The sequence below is a fragment of the Colletotrichum navitas genome (genome assembly GCF_030913465.1).
Source record: "Colletotrichum navitas strain CBS 125086 chromosome Unknown LY79scaffold_45, whole genome shotgun sequence".
Lineage (NCBI taxonomy): Eukaryota > Fungi > Ascomycota > Sordariomycetes > Glomerellales > Glomerellaceae > Colletotrichum > Colletotrichum navitas.
Window position 1 is genome coordinate 225001 of NW_026850591.1, and position 17370 is coordinate 242370.

At 55.2% G+C, this 17370-nt stretch overlaps 5 protein-coding genes across 5 annotated transcripts in view; 2 read left to right on the forward strand and 3 right to left on the reverse strand.

The window, feature by feature from the left end:
• LY79DRAFT_518985 (beta-1,6-galactanase) overlaps positions 1-570 on the reverse strand; it is a gene marked incomplete at both ends in the record, with an annotated part of 1551 nt that extends 981 nt beyond the window's left edge. Inside the window, 3 exons of the mRNA XM_060555086.1 lie at positions 1-118; positions 192-282; positions 342-570. The exon at positions 1-118 is cut by the window's left edge and continues 267 nt beyond it. Of these exons, the coding sequence (XP_060412396.1) occupies positions 1-118; positions 192-282; positions 342-570 (438 nt within the window). The remainder of the gene's footprint in view (positions 119-191; positions 283-341) is intronic.
• A 1899-nt stretch (positions 571-2469) lies between these two features.
• Positions 2470-5571, reverse strand: LY79DRAFT_660584 (uncharacterized protein). Its single transcript, XM_060562774.1, has 3 exons — positions 3098-5571; positions 2783-3035; positions 2470-2688 (listed from the first exon to the last, which is right to left on the reverse strand). Exons 1-3 carry the CDS (start codon positions 5106-5108, stop codon positions 2502-2504), a joined length of 2451 nt encoding a protein of 816 aa, XP_060412397.1. The 5' UTR covers positions 5109-5571; the 3' UTR covers positions 2470-2501.
• Positions 5572-8539: 2968 nt separating this feature from the next.
• Positions 8540-9759, forward strand: LY79DRAFT_671136 (fasciclin domain-containing protein; the record flags this gene model as incomplete). The annotated part of the gene is made up of 3 exons (XM_060563875.1): positions 8540-8648; positions 8711-9488; positions 9549-9759. 3 exons carry the CDS (start codon positions 8540-8542, stop codon positions 9757-9759), a joined length of 1098 nt encoding a protein of 365 aa, XP_060412398.1.
• Positions 9760-11163: 1404 nt separating this feature from the next.
• On the reverse strand, positions 11164-13475 carry LY79DRAFT_690376 (major facilitator superfamily transporter; the record flags this gene model as incomplete). The annotated part of the gene is made up of 3 exons (XM_060564731.1): positions 11164-12649; positions 12767-13177; positions 13272-13475. 3 exons carry the CDS (start codon positions 13473-13475, stop codon positions 11576-11578), a joined length of 1689 nt encoding a protein of 562 aa, XP_060412399.1. The 3' UTR covers positions 11164-11575.
• A 2517-nt stretch (positions 13476-15992) lies between these two features.
• LY79DRAFT_519013 (uncharacterized protein) lies at positions 15993-16916 on the forward strand (the record flags this gene model as incomplete). Its single annotated transcript, XM_060555091.1, has 1 exon — positions 15993-16916. The coding sequence occupies one exon, from the start codon at positions 15993-15995 to the stop codon at positions 16914-16916; it is 924 nt and encodes a 307-aa protein (XP_060412400.1).
• Positions 16917-17370: the final 454 nt, after the last annotated feature.

The window sequence follows — 17370 nt, forward strand, 5'->3', positions numbered from 1 at the left end:
GTCGTTGGTGACCCTGGTGCCGTTGACGAAGCCGAGGGCCGTGATCATGGCCACCTCGAGGGGCACGTCCTCGCCTTCGCGGTCGTATATCTGGTCGACCATCTCTATGGCGTAACCCCTAGGGGGGAGATGCGTGTCAGCGTGTCGTCCTGGTGGCCGGTTGGGCTTCGTCAGGAGGATTCGAGACTCACATGCGGATATAGTTGAAGCCGACGCTCTCGACGTCGTCGAGGATCTGGTCGACCGAGGCCCATTCCAGACCCTCGGGGACCATGGTCTCGCCTGGGGTTCAGATCAGCAACAGCTCCAAGGTCTGGCATAGGGCCGGAACGCAGACGTACCGCTCATGGGCCAGTTGACGCCGGCCCATGTCACAACCTCGCCGCGGCTGTTGACGATGTCACGCCCGCGGGTGCGAAAGGGGCCGTACGGCCACGCGCTGCCAGTCTGGTTGCCCTCCTGTCTCGAGACAGCTTTGTGGGAGGTGTACCGAGGCATCCCGGGAGTCTTCATGTACTGGGCGCATGTCGACGACACCAGCGCCGAGATGGCGATTGCGAGGCCCTTCATCTTGGAAACAAGCTCACGTCAAGGTCCCACGTGGTGTAGGAAGCTGCGGTGAAACGACAAAAAGTTGGTCTCGAAGCCCTAGAGAAGCAAAACGGCCAGGAGCGACCAGGAAACCGTCCTCTTCTTAAAACTTAAAGAAGACGTGACATCAAGGTGCTGCATTCTAGGGGCGCAGCGATCCACTAGGCAATTGGCATCGCCATTCGGCTCCGCACCCCCCGCACCGTTGGTTTCCTCGCTGTAGTTCTAATGAGCATCGTCATTCGGACCCCATTTCCCCAGCGGTGGCCTAGTGTTGGTGCGATAGCTGCAGGCGGTGACCTTTCTACCGAAGCTATCCCAACCGAGGGAGGCTTGGGCCCGGCGCCAAGGACCCTAACCCCCAGGTTCCCGATGACGGCATTGGACCGCTTGAACGAGTGGAGAGAAGCTCGAGTCTGTGGCTTGCTTTACCCCGCATTCGATGATGGAGATGGTGGAGAATGGAGAAGGGATTCTGGGGGTTGGGGAAAGTAAACGGCGGTCAGCGGACTAGGTAGTCCGCGTGGTTACGGTCTTCCGGAGCGGGGGAGGTTACATGCGGGTCTCCTCGGGGCCGGCCCGGATTCGTGGGCGACCCGCCGAGTCTAGTTGAGAAGTTTACCCCGAACTCCCGTACCACTTCGGATGAAAGGACCGGAAACCCCGGGAGTTTCGTCAGCCAAGGCCTGTTCTTTTGCTTTCCGCGAGTCAAGCGATGGTAGTGTGCGGACTGGCCCTCGCTTCAGCGACATACGGCAGCTTCTCAATCATGTGACGGGGGGCCCTGTTTGGGCTGGGCTCCGACACGCTGCGCTAAATCATAGTGAGATCCAAGTTTAAGCATAACTGACTAGGCTTGGTGCTGCATACAACCAGTCCCAGGGGGTTCGCCTTGCGTCCTGAACCTTGAATGGCCCCGAATCACAACCTACTGAACTTTTGTACAGCTGTAGACTTTCGCCGCGGACCGCGGAAGCGGCCAGGTAAGGTCCGAATGTTCTCAATCGTGTGATAGTTGAAGCAGACGCCACGGCCAAACACCGGTGAGGAGCGGGTTCACTCTCTCGCGCAAGATTAGGTTGCGAGATCTTTTATGCAGCAAAGTAGCCGAAGCCGGGCAGGCGAGTGAAGTGCCGTTGTGCTTCCGGAGACGGCGTTGCGAAGTACGCGGAAGAGCCGACATGTGGGCAGACAAAATCAAGAGAGGGGTAAGATATTTAAGCATGAAGATGGGACTGGGGTAATGACGGTATGAAAACAGACGAACAAAAAAAAAATCGGCCAAGGGGAACACAGTGCACCGAAAGAAGAGGGGTTGGGCAAAGCTCCAAGGGACGGAGAGTTCCCCCCCAATCCATGACTGAAACGGAAAAGAGTTTTGGTCAACACAGAATGCTGGGATGGGTGGTGAAGAAATAAACTGAAAATTATGAAGAAACAATCAAAGACATTTGAAAAACAAAAAAGAGTGTGTGATCAAGTGACATGATCCGAACATGCCGACCTCGCGGAAGCGAGCGAACTGCAATCTTAAGCAAGTGGGGAGATAGGAAACTCAGTTGAAGGTTGGCGAGCGGTCCTCTGACCACCGGGATGCACCTGGCTATGAGAAAGGTTACGACAGCCTCTCTCTCTCTCTCTATCTGTGTGTGTGTGTGTGTGTGTGTGTGTGTGTGCGCGTTTTCCTCAGTCTACTTCATTTCCACTGATCAAGGTAGCTTTTCAACTTCGCGTGAGCTTCGCATCGACGGAGTCACGAGAGCTGAGGTATGTAAACTTCGTATGACTTTTAAGGATAGACTACATACAGGTTTCATAGCTTCGGGTGGATTTGCTCAACCCTAAATGCTGCAGAATGTTTCGACATGAAGGCCCCCTCCCCCCCCCCCCAACCAAAACGTTGCCGGTCATCACTTGCTCAGGCTCTTTTCCGGGTTCTTTTCGAACCGGCCGCACCACTTGCGCCACTCCTTGGCCGCCTTGTGCATTACCACTCGCAGGTCTTCCTTGACGTCGTTGACCTCCCACGCCTCGTCCTCCCAGTTCTTCTGCCCGCGTGTCAGGGCGGGGGACCAGCCGATGGCCTCTAGGCACTCGCTATGTCGCGCGGCCGTCAGCACGTCGAACACACCTGAAAAGTGGTTTGGATCGGGGAGGAGGAGGGAGGGAGGGAGGGAGGGGCAAGACTTACACTTCCGTAGGTGACGACGTGTATCTGGGAAACATTCTCGAGTCGACGCGGTGGCACTCGGCCTCGAGGTACCGTGCGAGGACGTCGAGGCGGTTCGCCGGCTTGAAGCTGAGCTTCAGCTTGTCCTCCTCGGCCATCTCGGCCTCGGACTTCTCCGGGTCGATGGACTCGGGCTTCTTGGAGGAGGATGTGAGGCGTTTTGTAACGGAACGCGCCGTCTTGGAGCCCTTGATGGTGAAGTACGCCCACACAGCTGTGTACAGTTAGCAACATGCCCGAAGCAAGATGAGGGTTGTGTATGTGTGAAGTACTAACCGTTAACCTCAAAGAGTCCAGAGACGGCGATCATGAGGGTGTCGATCGCCAGCGATATGGGCAGCAGCCCCGTCGCGATGATGGCGTCCCGTTGCGCCTTGGACTTTGTGCGCAAGATCGAGTTGATGAACTCCTCCCGCATGGCCTCGGGCGTCATGTTCATCGACGGCGAGTACACGAAGACAATCTCCTCGACCCCGACCGTCTTCTTCGTCTCGTGCGATGCGTGGGCCGGATCGTCTTCCATCAAGTCACCTTGCTCACCCTTCTCCTCGTCCCCGTAGCCCTGCTCCTCGGCGAGCTTCTCCTGCCGCGCCTGCTCGTCGACGTCTTTCCCTTCTTGACACCTGTTCGGGTCGTTGAGGAGCGTCTCCGTGTCGTCCCTCTTCTCGGAAGTCTCGCCCTTCTCCTTCCCGTCCTTCTCACCGCCCTCGGCGGCCTTGTCCTTCTTATCCTTCTTCCCCTTACCCTTGATCGACAGCTTGCGGGAGATGGACGACGGGGGCTTTGGCGAAGGCGTGACCCTCGCGAGATAATCCAGGTTGCTCGTGGTGGTGTACTGCATGGCCTTGTCCACACCGCGGGTGCACTTGGCTTTGAACCCCGCCCAGCTCGTCGTTTTTGCGTCGCTCGTCTTGGCCTGCCGGACCTCATTCTGCCACTTGCGCTGCACTTTGTGCGCGACACTCTCCTTGACGCCCTCGGGCGGCGCCTGGAGCGGTGGAGGCGGAGGCGTGTAGATCAGGAAGCGCGTGGGGATGGCGTCAGAGGGCGCCTTGGCCTTCAGCCAGGGCTTGGGGAAGGGCACCAGGTATGTGATGAGCTTGTGGGGGTCCCGGGAGTAGTGGATGGGATTGGAGGGGTCGTCGTTGCCAAAGTCCGAACCCTGACGCTTGGGGGGAGGCGCGATGCCCTCTACCGAGGGCGTTTTGGAGAACGGGGGTGACATTGGGCTCTGGGCGAGCAGCTCCTCGACGGCTTTGGGGTGAGGGCGGGCTGGCAGAGGTGGTGCCTGTTGAGACTCTTCTGCCTGTCCAGCCTCTTCTGCCTGAAGACGTTGCGCGAAGGCAAAGTCCTCGTCTTCGGGAGATGAAAAGGGGTTAGATGACAGAGGCCCGTTGCTGCTCCACGCGGGCTGGCTAGACCGGTGCGGAAGAGGAGGCGCCTGGTTCTCCTCTTCTTGGAGAGCGACCGCCATGGCATAGTCGCGGTCCTCCTGCTCTTGAACTGCGGGATTCACACCATAGCCACCGCGTTCTTGGGCATAATAGTCGGGGACCTCCGTAGACACGGGTCTTGGGCCGGGTAGGGGCGGCCGGTCTTGGTTGTTATCATAAGCCTCGGCGGCTTTACCCTTATTGGGTACCGCGGGGCCATCAGTATAGCCCGGGTGCTCTGTGTTTTGATGCTGCACGACGGGCTGCGGATGGTGTTCGGCCGCCCTGACATGATTGAAGGAAGCCGGACGGTCGTACTCAGGCGAGCCCGGTGCATCGTAGTATTCAGGCGAGTACGGCGCATCGTTGTATCCCTCTGAACGTGTCTCGGTGGCTTTCCCTTTATCGAGCGACGAAGGCGGCCCATTTGGTAGGTCATAGCCAGTGCCGTTATAAGCAGACGAGGTGCCATGGGCTGGGACCCTGGACTCGCCGTGTGGCGGCGAGGTGTTCCCGATGCCTGGCGGGTCGTAGATATTGTCCTCCTCCGTCACCTCGGGCAGAGGGTCAGGCATCTGCTGCCTCTGCTCGACATACTCGGGATAAGAAGCATTTGAGCGCACGCTGTTGGAGCGAATGGTAGTGGGCGTAGCCGGGATGATGTTGACGGCAGGGACCCCGCTTCTTGGTTCCACAGGCGAGCCGTTATTAATGTCATCATACCACCGAGGCTGCGACTGCTGGCCAGTCTGAGGCTGGCCATGGCTGTGGGACCCCGACGACTGGGTGAAGAACAGCTCCTGCTCTGCAATGGAGCTTGTGGTATGGTGTTGCCGCTCCTGCGTGGTGTCCATGTTGGAGGCTCCTGGCGATGCAAATGGCGAGGTGAACAGAGTTGTCAAGAGATCCGCGACGTCTTCCCAGGAGAGGAAGAGGGGTTTACAGCATGGAGGGGGAAGGAAAAGAGAGTTCGGATCAACGAGTGCGCATCACGATGGTCTATGAAAGCTTAATATTGCCCCAAAAGGCGGCAGACAACTCGACTCTGGAAACGCGTAACACAACGACTGCGGCGTGGGCGAGCAAGGATGGGCGGCGAGATGGATGACGTGTTTCGAGATACTCATGGTGTGGCGCAGTCCGACGGATTGTGGCAATGGCCGCCGGCGATTGATGGCAATGGCCATGTCGTTCAGACCGTCTGCTAATGGGGTTCACAAGTTCACGCGAGTCGGCAAGGGTTTGAGAAGCGAGGATTGTGGCTAGAGAGCGTTTCATAGCGATGAGGGGGCGAGGCGTCGGTGGTTGTTTGTTGGGTAAGGCATAGTGAGGTGATCCCGGAATTTCACTTGGATCATTGACCTTCCGCCCGGAAGAGAGGAAGAAAAGTCACGTGACCGCTAAGATGGCCTGCCACGGGCACCTGGTCTGGCCCAGCTGCCACGACGGCCAACAATGTCCTAAGGCGTCGTCATTTTATGTAAACAGAATCCCGAGAAACATGGAATTCCCGAGTGGCCAGAGCGGCCCAAGACAGGCCCGAGACAATGCGAAGACCCAATTCGCGATGCTGCCGACATTGAGAATGTATATATATATATACATATATACGAGTTGCCCCTTTCGTCAACAACGGCCAAGGTCTTGGTGGGTTTTGAGTGGGTTGCGATACAATAGCTGGACAATTGTGGAAACACAGGCGGGCAGCGGTAGAATGCCAGTGCGATTTGGTTAGCGGCCAGTGAGCTAAGCCTATTTTGGAAGGCACTGCCACAACTGCCACTGCTACTGCCACTGCCCATAAATCCACTATCGCCAACAGACGCCTATAATACCTAAGATTAAGCCCTTATATCTAACCTTTAAAGAGTAATAGCAACATATATAAATTTACTATTATAATAAAAGTATTACCCTTTAATTAAACAGGTTATATAGTATTATTTTATTTTATTTTAATTATAGCTATTACCTCTATTTTACCTTGACTTTAAATTACTTAAATCTAAAGAGTTTTTAACTTAATATAACTTTCTAAATCATAGCCTTCTTATCAGCTAGTTAGGCCAGAATCATGTTTTTGCTGGCGCTGACATAATGTATTCTGAAACAGGCTTAACTCACTGGCCGCCGACCAAATCACACTGGCATTCTACCGCTACCCAGCACGGGCGAGCCCAAGGGTTGCTTCCTTCCCGTGTCCACAAAAAAAAAAAAAGACGGTGGGTCGGTGATGCTCTGGAAAAAGAACAATACTCGATCGGGCCAAGGAAAGGGTGAAGGATCGAACAGAGCAAGAGGCGCGAAGAGACCAGGTTATCAGGCTTGTCGCCTCTGTCGAACTCGGCTTGCAATCTGAGCCCAGGATAAACCCCTTAGGGGTTAGAGATGGATGTCGCGTCGCAGGGTAGGGCTATTCGCATCAAGGGACGGCTGGAGTCACAGTCGACAGCCCCGATATTTCCCGGCGGTGCTACTGCTTTGGTTGTCGCCCAACGCGTCGCTTGGTTTTGGGGCCGGCATTGCGGGTCTTGCTATGCATAGACGGCATTTCGGAAGTGAAGGCCGTCATGAAAAAAGGAGGAGTCCGAAGCAGTTCGCGACCAGGGGCGTAGAGCCGCACAGGTGGGCTCGCCGTCCCCACATTTGAAAAGCTCGTGGGAGCCCTGACGACACTATCCGTAGATGTCCGGCACTGGGCTAATGATATAGCAGCTGCCAAGGTAGCAAAGTGACAATGCCGATCCTGATGCTTGGGCCGAATACGACGTTGGGCACCTGCACCAGTTTGCGTGTCTTACCTAAGTCTGCCATAGCCGTGCGCCCGGCCCACTGGAGTTCAGCACATGTCGTGGAGGAAGAATGCGTGGTAGAACAGAGCAGACGGGGAGATGAAAGACGTAGAATGGAGTACCACCGGGAGAAGAGGAAAAAGAAGTAGGGAAAGCGCGACTAGGTAGGTATTACGTGCCTGCTCAAGTAGGTAGTGCAGCTGAGTCATGCCCCTAGCTCCTGCCCTGCCCCGCCCCTGCCCCTTTCCCTTCTCTTCCCGTCAGGAAGGCGCCCGACCACACCGGTCCCGGCCCCACTCCGGCCGTTTCCACTCTCTTTACCCGGGCCCTTGTCCGCGAATATCTTCAATCCCGTCCAGTGCAATTGTCAGTGTGTCTCGACTACGTCAAGCCATGGCGCATCGACAGCCCGAATGCACTTGCCAAGCCCCATCAGGTGTGGCTCTCTCACCCGTCACCCGTCACCCGTCACCTGTCACCGCCAGTACCGTGTGCACCTTTTGCCAATCGTGGTCAGTGCGTGCGGCTCTCCCAACTCGGCTCGCTTTCTCCCCGATGAATGCGGCTCTTGCACTGACAGTACTGTACTGTACTAGACTCGACTTCGGATGCATCAAGTAGGCATGCGCTTAACTTTTTAAAATAACTTTTTCTTCCTATGACGAAGTCTCCAAGGCCCCCCTCACTTCGCATGGATGCGTTTCCGCCCGTTCTCTCCTGAGGCATGTTTCACCGTCATCCCCGTCGCTGCTCCTCGTCGATCTCCCGCCCACACACACACACACACACACACACACACACATACACACAACATGCCGCGCATATTCTCTGCAGCGGCGCTTCTCTCTTCCTCTTAACCCCCGCTCTATCTCGCCGGCCGAGAAGCTTTTCAAACATGCTTTAATTCGTCCGCCATATCCGTTTGTCACCAGCGTGGATGACTTGACTGTACTCACAATCGTCATACATACGTAGGCTGATGGGTCCACCTGCTTCGCACCTGTCATGCCCGATACTGGGCGTGGGGCCCGTCTCTCCCTGGTTCGTCGTCCTGGGCTCCACTGCTGACCAGACATAGTTGCACCAGACACGACTTGAAATATATGAGGCATACCAAAACACAAAACACTCTGTCCTGCGGCCCACCTCACCCCAGTGCTTATTTTGGCAGCCCTTTTCCGCCTGGCCGGCACTTCAAAGATAAGCGGCAGAGCAGAGCAGCCAGGTAAACCGTCTGCCCCCCCCTGGCTAGCATCAAGGCCATGCCTCCCTCCTCTTCCCCTCTGCCCTTGTCCCCCCCCCTACCCGGACCCTCCGACCCGGCGAATTGGTTTGGGCTGTATAAGTAATACCCAACGGCTGCTTTCCGTAGATCTATGCGGTCTTCCGGAAGCCTGGACCTAGGCCCGCGTCTCTGCTTCTCTTCCCTTTTCTTTATACCCTTCCCCCCCCGGGCTGGTTTCCCGTTTCCTCTTCCGCCTGCCACCGCGACCATGCAGGTAAAGAGCTTTCTCACGCTTGCTTTCGCTGCCCTGGCGGCCGCGGGCGATTCTCTCGACACCGTGCTGAGGAGGAATAATCGCACCTTGAGCACATTCAGGAGTAAAGACCTCCCCCTTCTCCCTAGCTTCCAGACTTCCGCCCAGCCACTAACACGCTTCCAGCGCTTCTCACCACCGTCCCGGGGCTCAACGAAACCCTCACCAAGACCATCGATGCCACCGTCCTCGCCCCCTCGGACGACGCCTTCGCCAAGGCGATGCAGGCGGACCCCACGTTTGCCCAAAAGGTCACCAACGTCACTTTCGTCGCCCAACTCCTCTCGTACCATGTCGTCACCGGCAAGATCATGGCCGCATCCTTCCCCGAGGTCCCCAAGTTCGCCCACACCCTATTCGAGTCCCCTGACACCAACCTCACCGGCACCCAAAGGGTCGAGCTCGTCCGCAAGGGCGAGCAGGCCCACGTCTTCAGCGGCTACAAGCAGATGAGCGTCGTCACGAGCCCTGACATCACCTTCACCGGCGGCGTCCTGCATGTCATCGACTCGGTCCTCACCTTCCCCGGCACGCCCGCCGACACGGCCCTGAACACGGGCCTCACGAGCATGGCCGGCGCCCTGATGCGCGCTGGCCTCTTCAACGACCTCAACTCGCTGCAGGCTACCACCGTCTTCGCCCCCACGAACGCCGCCTTCCAGGCCATCGGATCCACCGCCGCCGCCATGGAGCCCCAGGACCTCGCCAGGATCCTCGAGTACCACGTCCTCACCAACCAGGTCCGCTTCACCCCGAGCGTGACCATGACCAAGATGACCCACAAGAGCCTCATGGGCGAGAAAGTCACCCTCCGGAAGCAGGACGGCAATGTCTTCGCCAACTCGGCCAAGATTACCATTTCCGACATCATCACGAGCGACGGTGTCATGCACGTCGTTGACAGGTGAGTTTCTTTGCCGACTATTCTTCCGTCTGACGCCGAATCGTGCCTAACATCCCCCAGTGTCCTCAACCCTGCGTCGCCCAAGTTGGCCCCCGGCAGTTCACAGCCCGCCTTTGAGGGTGCCTTACAGGCCGCCAACGCTCCCTTCACCGACGGTGTGAATCCGACAACCAATTACATTCCGGCGTCGTCGACTGTGCGAAGCTCCAGTGTGTCTCTGGGGTTCGCTATGCTCGGAACCCTGGGTTGTTTGGCGGCTGTGTACCTGTAGGCAGGAGGTGGGGGTGGTGGTAGCAGGCATGGTGTTGTTTATACTTGATATATTTACAGGCTCTGGCGAACAGGGGGTAAAGAGAAGGATATCTCTCTCATTACATAATTTAATTCGAATGATTTACATACAGTTCACGGGCACCCAAATTACATATCGCTATCCAAGACTAGGCGCTCAGTTACCCACGATAAGATATCGACGGGTAATGTGACTTCTGTTTGAAATTTGTGAAAGTCGTCCGGAGGGAATACTGCTAAGCGGCACACGTAAATGCCGCCCGAAGAGTACTCATACTGCTCTGTCTCCCAGCGTGCCTTGTGCGTCTGTAATGCATACACGCCTCAACATGCATCTCTGCTTTATGACAAAAGAGAAAGCTTTCCAGTGGGTGCAGAAATCATACAAACCACACCTGACCTATCCATCCCCGCGTGGACGTCCGAACGAAAGGCGGCCTTGGGCATCGAAATAACGCATCTTGGAGGATAGTTGCTGGAGGCAGGTAGTAGTGGGCTTAAACTACATTGCTATCATAAGGAGGGACTTGATTTTTCAATTTATTCTACTAGGTGTGTAGTGTTTTTATATACTAACATAGCCAAACAGAGTCAGTAAGTTATTCCGCATTACTATGTTAAACACTACTAATTAAAGTAAGTATCCTTAGAGGCAGCCCACGTGAGTACTCAGAACCACCTCTCCCTGCTTCTGATTGAGATTTAAAGTAGCTAATACAAGTGGCAACCAGTACTTGGTCCCTGGAGAGCTATCCTCGACCTTCTTAGCGTCTGCGGACCGCACGCCACGCAACCAGGTGCAATATGCACCGCCTGGCTCGCATAGTCACTGCGGCCACTCTGGCGGGTAAACTGTCTCTCTGCAGCACAACCAGTCCACCGCACCAGCAAGATCAAACACACTAGCTCCAAACGTGATCCTTTCTACTCGAGGTGAAGGAAAAGTAGTCGAGATAGTAATTGTGTTAATGGTAGATGCGGGGACCTTTTGCTCTCCTTGGATTTAAAAAATATCAGGGGGGAGGGGGTAGGTAATTAGGACCTTATAAATCCTGGCAACAGGGCCAATCCACTGCGTCGACTTGTTAATGAAACATCTTGCAGGCGATAGTGGTATAGCGTCTGAACATTTACCCAGTATAGGGTTGGAAACCCGCCCCAAAACATTGTGCCCTTCCGCCGCCATTCTGCTCCATCATAGTCCTCTGAGATGATCAGACCGCCCATACGGTGGCCTCCAATGACGCATAACTGAAGCAGAAGCCCTCCGTGGTTAGTTTCCCGCCAGGCGTCGAGCCCGTCGTTGAAAGAATGTTCACACCAGTCCCCTCTATGACCCTTTGTTGCCGTATTCGTCACGAGAGCACATCATCGAAATTCCAAATCCTTTCACTTTCATGTATGACTATGTACATGCCCATTACAGTCTCCCCTTTTCATCTTCATGTAGTCAAGGTAGAATGACCGAGCGGCATAGAGACGAACTCTTGCCTGTGTTTACAAGTATCCGTTGAGAAACTTTATTCTGGGTTCAGATACCGAATCATGTACTTTTTTCGAATTAAGAGACCTGCTTGGAATGCGATAAAAAGATAAGCATGATAGTATAAAGTGGACGAGACAGCCGGAATAAGGCTTTACAAAGTCCCAGGAGACACCGTTTCCTTGGCTCAAGTTTGCCCTTCGTTGATATTGCAACTTTTCTATGTCGCTTCTTTGGCTGATTAGATGTAAAAAAAGAGAAGAAAATATAGAAAAGAAAAAAAATGATAGAAACCTTGATTGACAACTTGCTCTCAAACGTCAATCACGGTACTTACAACCGACGGGACCTCTGACTTCCTGTTCTTCGCTCCCTGTAACGTGAACTTGGACTCATGGGTCCTATCCATAGTGTGCTTGCGAATTATCAAGCTGGACAGGAACCCAAAGACTGCGGTGGCCGTCATGACCCAGAACACGCCCCGAAACCCCGTCACATAAGCCGACAAAGCCCCGACCCGCTCTGGATCCGCAGGGTCCATGGCAGCCAGGTGGGTTGCGTATATCTCGGCATTCTTGGCGATAGCCTCTGACAAGCCTAGCTCCTCCAGCCGGTTCGTCATGACATTCTGAAACGTGGTGCCCCCGACAGCGACGCCGACGCTCATCCCCAGCGTGCGCATGAAAGCGTACATGCACGCGGCACGACCGCAGTCCTCGACGCGGCTGATGGCCTGGGTGCCAACGTTGACGCTCGTGAGCACCATGCCGTTTCCGATGCCGAAAACGGCGAGGTAGATGGCCCACATCGTCGTCGTCGTATTCTCATCCAGCAGCACAAGCAAGCCGCAGCCTGTGGAGGTGATGGCCCAGCCGGACCAGATGGCCCAGCGGAAGCGGCCGAGCCGGGAGGTGAGGACGGAGACGATGATGGAACCGGGGAGGAGGAGGCAGGTAACAGGGAAGAGGTTAAGGCCTGACTGGGTGGGCGTGACGAAGCGGACGGAGAGGAAGTAGAACGGGATGTAGTACAGGGCGCAGAAGAGCAGAAAACCCTGGCAAAAGGCGCCGAGGTAGGCGGCCACCGCGGACCACGAGTAGAAAATGGAGCGGCGCAAGAAGGGCTCCGCCGCGCCGTATCTCTCCCAGAGCATGCAAAAGGATACAGCCGCGGCGCCGGCACTGATGGGCGCTATGACGGCTATAGAGGTCCATTCATACTGAACGCCTGCCCAAGAGATACCAACGAGGAAGCTGGTCATGCCGCCGATGAAGAGGAATCCTCCCAGGAAGTCGACGCGGAGTAGCTTGGACCCCAGCGAAGATTTCTCCGTGGAAAGACGGACAAACAGCGGCACCATGATGAAGCCGAGGGCGCAGAACGGGAACTGTTGGGTGAAAGAGAAAAACAAAATCATGTCAGAAACCTTTACCGAATCTCACACGTTGATGACAAGGGAGGGGGGGGGGGGGGGGGTTGGTGGGAAGCTAAGAAGCCAACTCACGTTGATGTAGAAGCACCATCTCCACGTCGCGTGCTGGACAAACAGCCCGCCCAACAACGGCCCCAGCACGCTCCCGATAGCCCAGGCGCCGAGCACGAAAATGAAGTACTTGGGCCTCAGCCTCAAGGGCACGATGTCGGCGAAGATGATCTGGCCCATTGTGATGATGCCGCCGCCGCCGACGCCCTGCAGGGAGCGGCCGACCAGCAAGACGGTGAAGTCTCGGGCGAGGGGGGCGCAGAGCAGAGTGCCGAGGGTGAAGAAGAACAAGGAGACCAGAAGCATCTCTTTGCGGCCAAAGATGTCGGAAAGGGCGCCGATGAAGGGCTGGAAGACGGCGCAGGGTAGAAGGTAGGAGGTGCCGGCCCAGAAAGCGTCGGTGGTGGAACCGCCCAGATCGAGGGCAAGGGCCTGGCGAACGGATTCGTTGTCAGCATGTTGTATTGTTTCGGAGACCGGTGTTGTCATGGGCCATTTTGGAAATATGGAAAGGGTGGTGACCTACAGGCAGCACAGGGACTAATATGGTGGCATCCAAAGCCACCATGAGAGAAATCACGGATACGGTGGCCATGGCTGCGTATTCTGCCCGCCCCGGCGTCCATTCCGGCTCTGTTTCGCGGGTCTCGCTCAGGATGGCTACCGTATCAGGTTCCGCGACGAAATACTCTCTCGGAGACTTGATTGATTCGAAAGTGGGATCCAACATGATGGGGGTATATAGAATGAGAGTACGGTGTGAGGAAACGAAGAACCACAAACGCTGCTGAGAAGCCAATGACGCAAGTCTTTGTGTGGTTTTCTCAATATCATACGACGCAGGGGTTGTGAGAATGTAGACCGGAAAGAATCGCCAGAGCGGCACTGCATGATGAGGTTCAGTGGTGAGCTTTATTGCATCCTACATGTACAAACGACTAACTAGCAGATGGACTACCAAACCCCGTCATTCGTCACGAACGACCGAGCCGTGCGCGGCCTCATTTCGAGAAATCCTCCATCAGCCAGCCACACTGCCGGTTCGGCAAGTGAAGAGTTCGGCCAGCATCCCGATCCCCTCGTGTCCCGAGACATGGTCCTTTAGCATTGTGGTGAACACATTTTCTGGCCGGGACATCCGCGTACGAAAGCAGTCCGTTAAGGCTAGCCCAACCCAGGTTTCACCCTGTTTGTGGCGGATACTAACTAGTATTAGGGGGGACGTCTGAGGGCTTGAGGAGATGCGCCAGCCGTGGGCATCTAGAAAGACAAAGTGCGCTTCTTGACCCATAGGCCTGGTTCCCGTCCATTTTACCATGCGTTTTCTGTACTGGTCTAATCAAATTTGAAACCCAGGTGCCGTTGAGCCTCCTCCCAGATGCCGATCCCAATAACTTTAGAGCTCAATGGATAGCTAAGAAAAGCTTTGCTGCTAGCACGCGTTAGCAAGTCGCGGGTTTTTAGCTGCAAAGGTCATACGTACGGTAAGGTCAGTGCCGTGGAGCAACAAAACTTTGGCTGCTCATCCGTTGTTTTTGTTGTTCTTTTGTTCTTTTTCGCTGTCCATCAGAGCTCTTCATGGAGACGGCGGATAGGGCCCCAAGTTGGCTTGATATCCGGGTATCTGGGTAGATGTCTCAGTGCATTCGGAGGCGGATGGCTGCGTCCCGGAAGCGGCGTCTACGCCTGTCTATCTACGTGGTAGACCCGATCGACTGGATCGTGCGTTGTCCGCTCCACCAGATAAGGTGCCTGTGGAGGAGATTAATGTCCAATGGTATCAAGTGACTAGCACCTGATCAGGTAGCAAGCCAATATCGCGCCACGCAGCCCAAAGGCCGCGTCGCGTTCCCTCCCGCACTCCTTTCTTGGCTGGCTTGCTTGGCAAATGCTTGCATGCTCTTGGTAGATCTGGTCGGCACACCTCATTCAGCAGTCTAATAACAGCACATACCTCCTGTTGATCAGAATCCGAGTAGCTGTGGTCTGGCTGTTTGTCAAAACGGTGAGAGATGAGATAAGATCGAGTCCATATTTATTGTCTTAGTGTCGGCAACGTCACTGCTAGTCTCCCGGATCTGCGTCGCGTTCCATGCGCATTCTCTCCCTTCGATCCCTCCTAAAATCCCGCCGTGGCTGTCTGGATTGCATGCATGCATGCATGCTTGCTTGCTTGCATCTCCACAGACCTGGAAATGGGCCCGAGTCCGAGCGGCTGCACTCTCTCCCCACGGCTGCTTGTTGGGATGGCGAGAGAGTTGGGCTCGGAGGAAGATATTGGGAGCTAAAGGACCAGAGCCAGCAACTGGATATCAATTTCAAGTAAGATTAGAGAGCCATTCTGTTACATAGGCTATGACTTACTGCTTAGCCTATACAGAATGAGTGAAGGCAAATTGGAGGGTTACTATGTGAGTCCAAGCTCTTCTGTACCATACATTTGTCACCCTCCTTAGGGACCCAATTGCTTCCAATCTCCGAGTGCCTCGGGCCCCAAACGATGGGTTTCGGCCTTGTGGGAGGGACCGAGTCCATGGTTTCAGCGTTGATATTGTTGCTGCCAATTTCAGAAGCCGCGTCCCGCTCCCTCCTACACTTGTGCCACCGCCGGCTGGCTTGTACTACGGACCTGACCGACGCCTCGTCCTGGAGGCTAGAAACAACTAAATGCCGAGATCCTGTCCTTCTTCTGCCTCCCATGACACACCCGCCGATTGGCTAGAGTCCGAGCGGCTGATTGCTTGGCTCGGGGTGCCGGACGTTGTCGCCCTCAACGGGATAAGCGCGCGCGGGCTATAAGCGCCACATGTGCCTTACTTTTGCGAAGGGGATCGATTCCATCACGTTTCCAGTGCCCGCAGAATCTCACACTGTCAGCCTGGACATGACTGACTGTTTGCACCTGTTTTGCTGGTGGGATCTAGAGGGCGATGGCGGATGACGGGTGTATTCTTGGACCTTTGGTTCACCCTATTTCACCACTGTTCTTGTTGGGAGGTGGAGGGGGCATTGGCCATATTAATTCTCTGGCCTTGACGGGTTCTTGGTTCAGAGTTTCGACTTAAAATGTTCACTCCTCCTTTGAATCCTGATCCTATGTTGAGAGTGCCGAGGCCACTACGATTCTAGACCCCAAGGCTATCTGATCGACATTCTTCTTCTTATTTTCTTCTCTTCTTTTTACCCTCTTTTGATACTCGCTCTTATAATCCACATTCCCCCTTTCCCAGATCAAATCTCCATCAATATGGGCAAATCTTCACCCCGTTGGGCACTGCTGGGATTCAGGGCCCTCGCCCCGTCGATATACATCAAAGAAGTCTCCCGCTCTTCGTCATCCGTGTCCTCGGCCTCTTCTGAGCTCAGCTCCGACTCCTGGGCAAGCCGCATCAGCACTACGAGCCCCTCCCTTATCCTCATCACCTCCTGGACGGGCGCGGACCCGAGACACGTCGTCAAGTACACGAAGAGGTACAATGAGCTTTATCCGTACGCAACCATCATGGTCATCACGACGGTGATACAAGACCTCGTCTTCCGCTCATCCCAGGAGAAGATTGCCGCGCTGGCCCCGGCCGTCGGGTTCCTCCGCCAGCACATCAGCACGCAGCTGGAACGGCCCACAATGCTCCTACACGCATTCTCCGAGGGAGGTTCCAACAAGGCCGTCTGCCTTGCCCAGGCCTACCTGGCTGGCACGGGATGCCGTCTGCCCATAGGCGGGTTCGTTTTCGATAGCACGCCAGGCAAGCCGCACTTCTCGTCCAATGTCGCCGCCTTCAAGCGCTCGCTGCCGTCGAACAAGGCCGTCCGCGCCGTAGGGCTCCCAGTCGGCATCGTGGTGCTGGGCGCGGTGTACGGAACGTTCCACGTGATCAAGGGGTACGATAATAACGTCATCTCTCAAACGCGAAACTCGCTCAACGACGAGACGCTGTGGGACGTCGCGGGCACGGCGCGGACATATGTCTTCTCCGAGGCCGATGACCTCATTGTATGGGAAGACATTGTAGACCATGCGCAGGAGAGCGCCGAGGTACTGGGGATCGAGAGCGTTCTGGTTCGCTTCAAAAAGAGCGGGCATTGCAATCATGTTCGAGAAAACGAGCAGGCGTACTGGGCTGCCGTGGTGAGGACTTGGGAGGCGCAATATGTCGGGCAAGCCTTCTGATTTGGCCCCATGACAACCGGATTTCTTTTGTGTTAAGCCAACAGGCCGAACGATGTATCAACAGGATATGATACACGCGGCATTAAAGCATTGTCGCGTTTTCAAGATTGCCTCCACGCCTTTCCCACTTGGGATTTTTTGAGGGCTTAGATGCGCAGTAAAAAAATTCAATAGATTTGAACGAAGACCAATTTCACTTGCCACTTGATTAGCATGATTGCTCAAAATAACGTGTGAATATTGAAACGGATGACTGACATACTCAGTCGCCTAAAACAATAGTCAAAGGGGGGTGTTGGCTCATGGAGTGCGTATACTGCAATGTTTGGGTTGGAGACGACCTGCAGTGCAAGCACCCATTACTTGGTCTACCTAACACTCGCGCATCGTTTTTATTCTATCCAGTTGTTCTGATGTTGGTGTGAGAGTGTCGTTGCTAACGGCCTTATTGTCC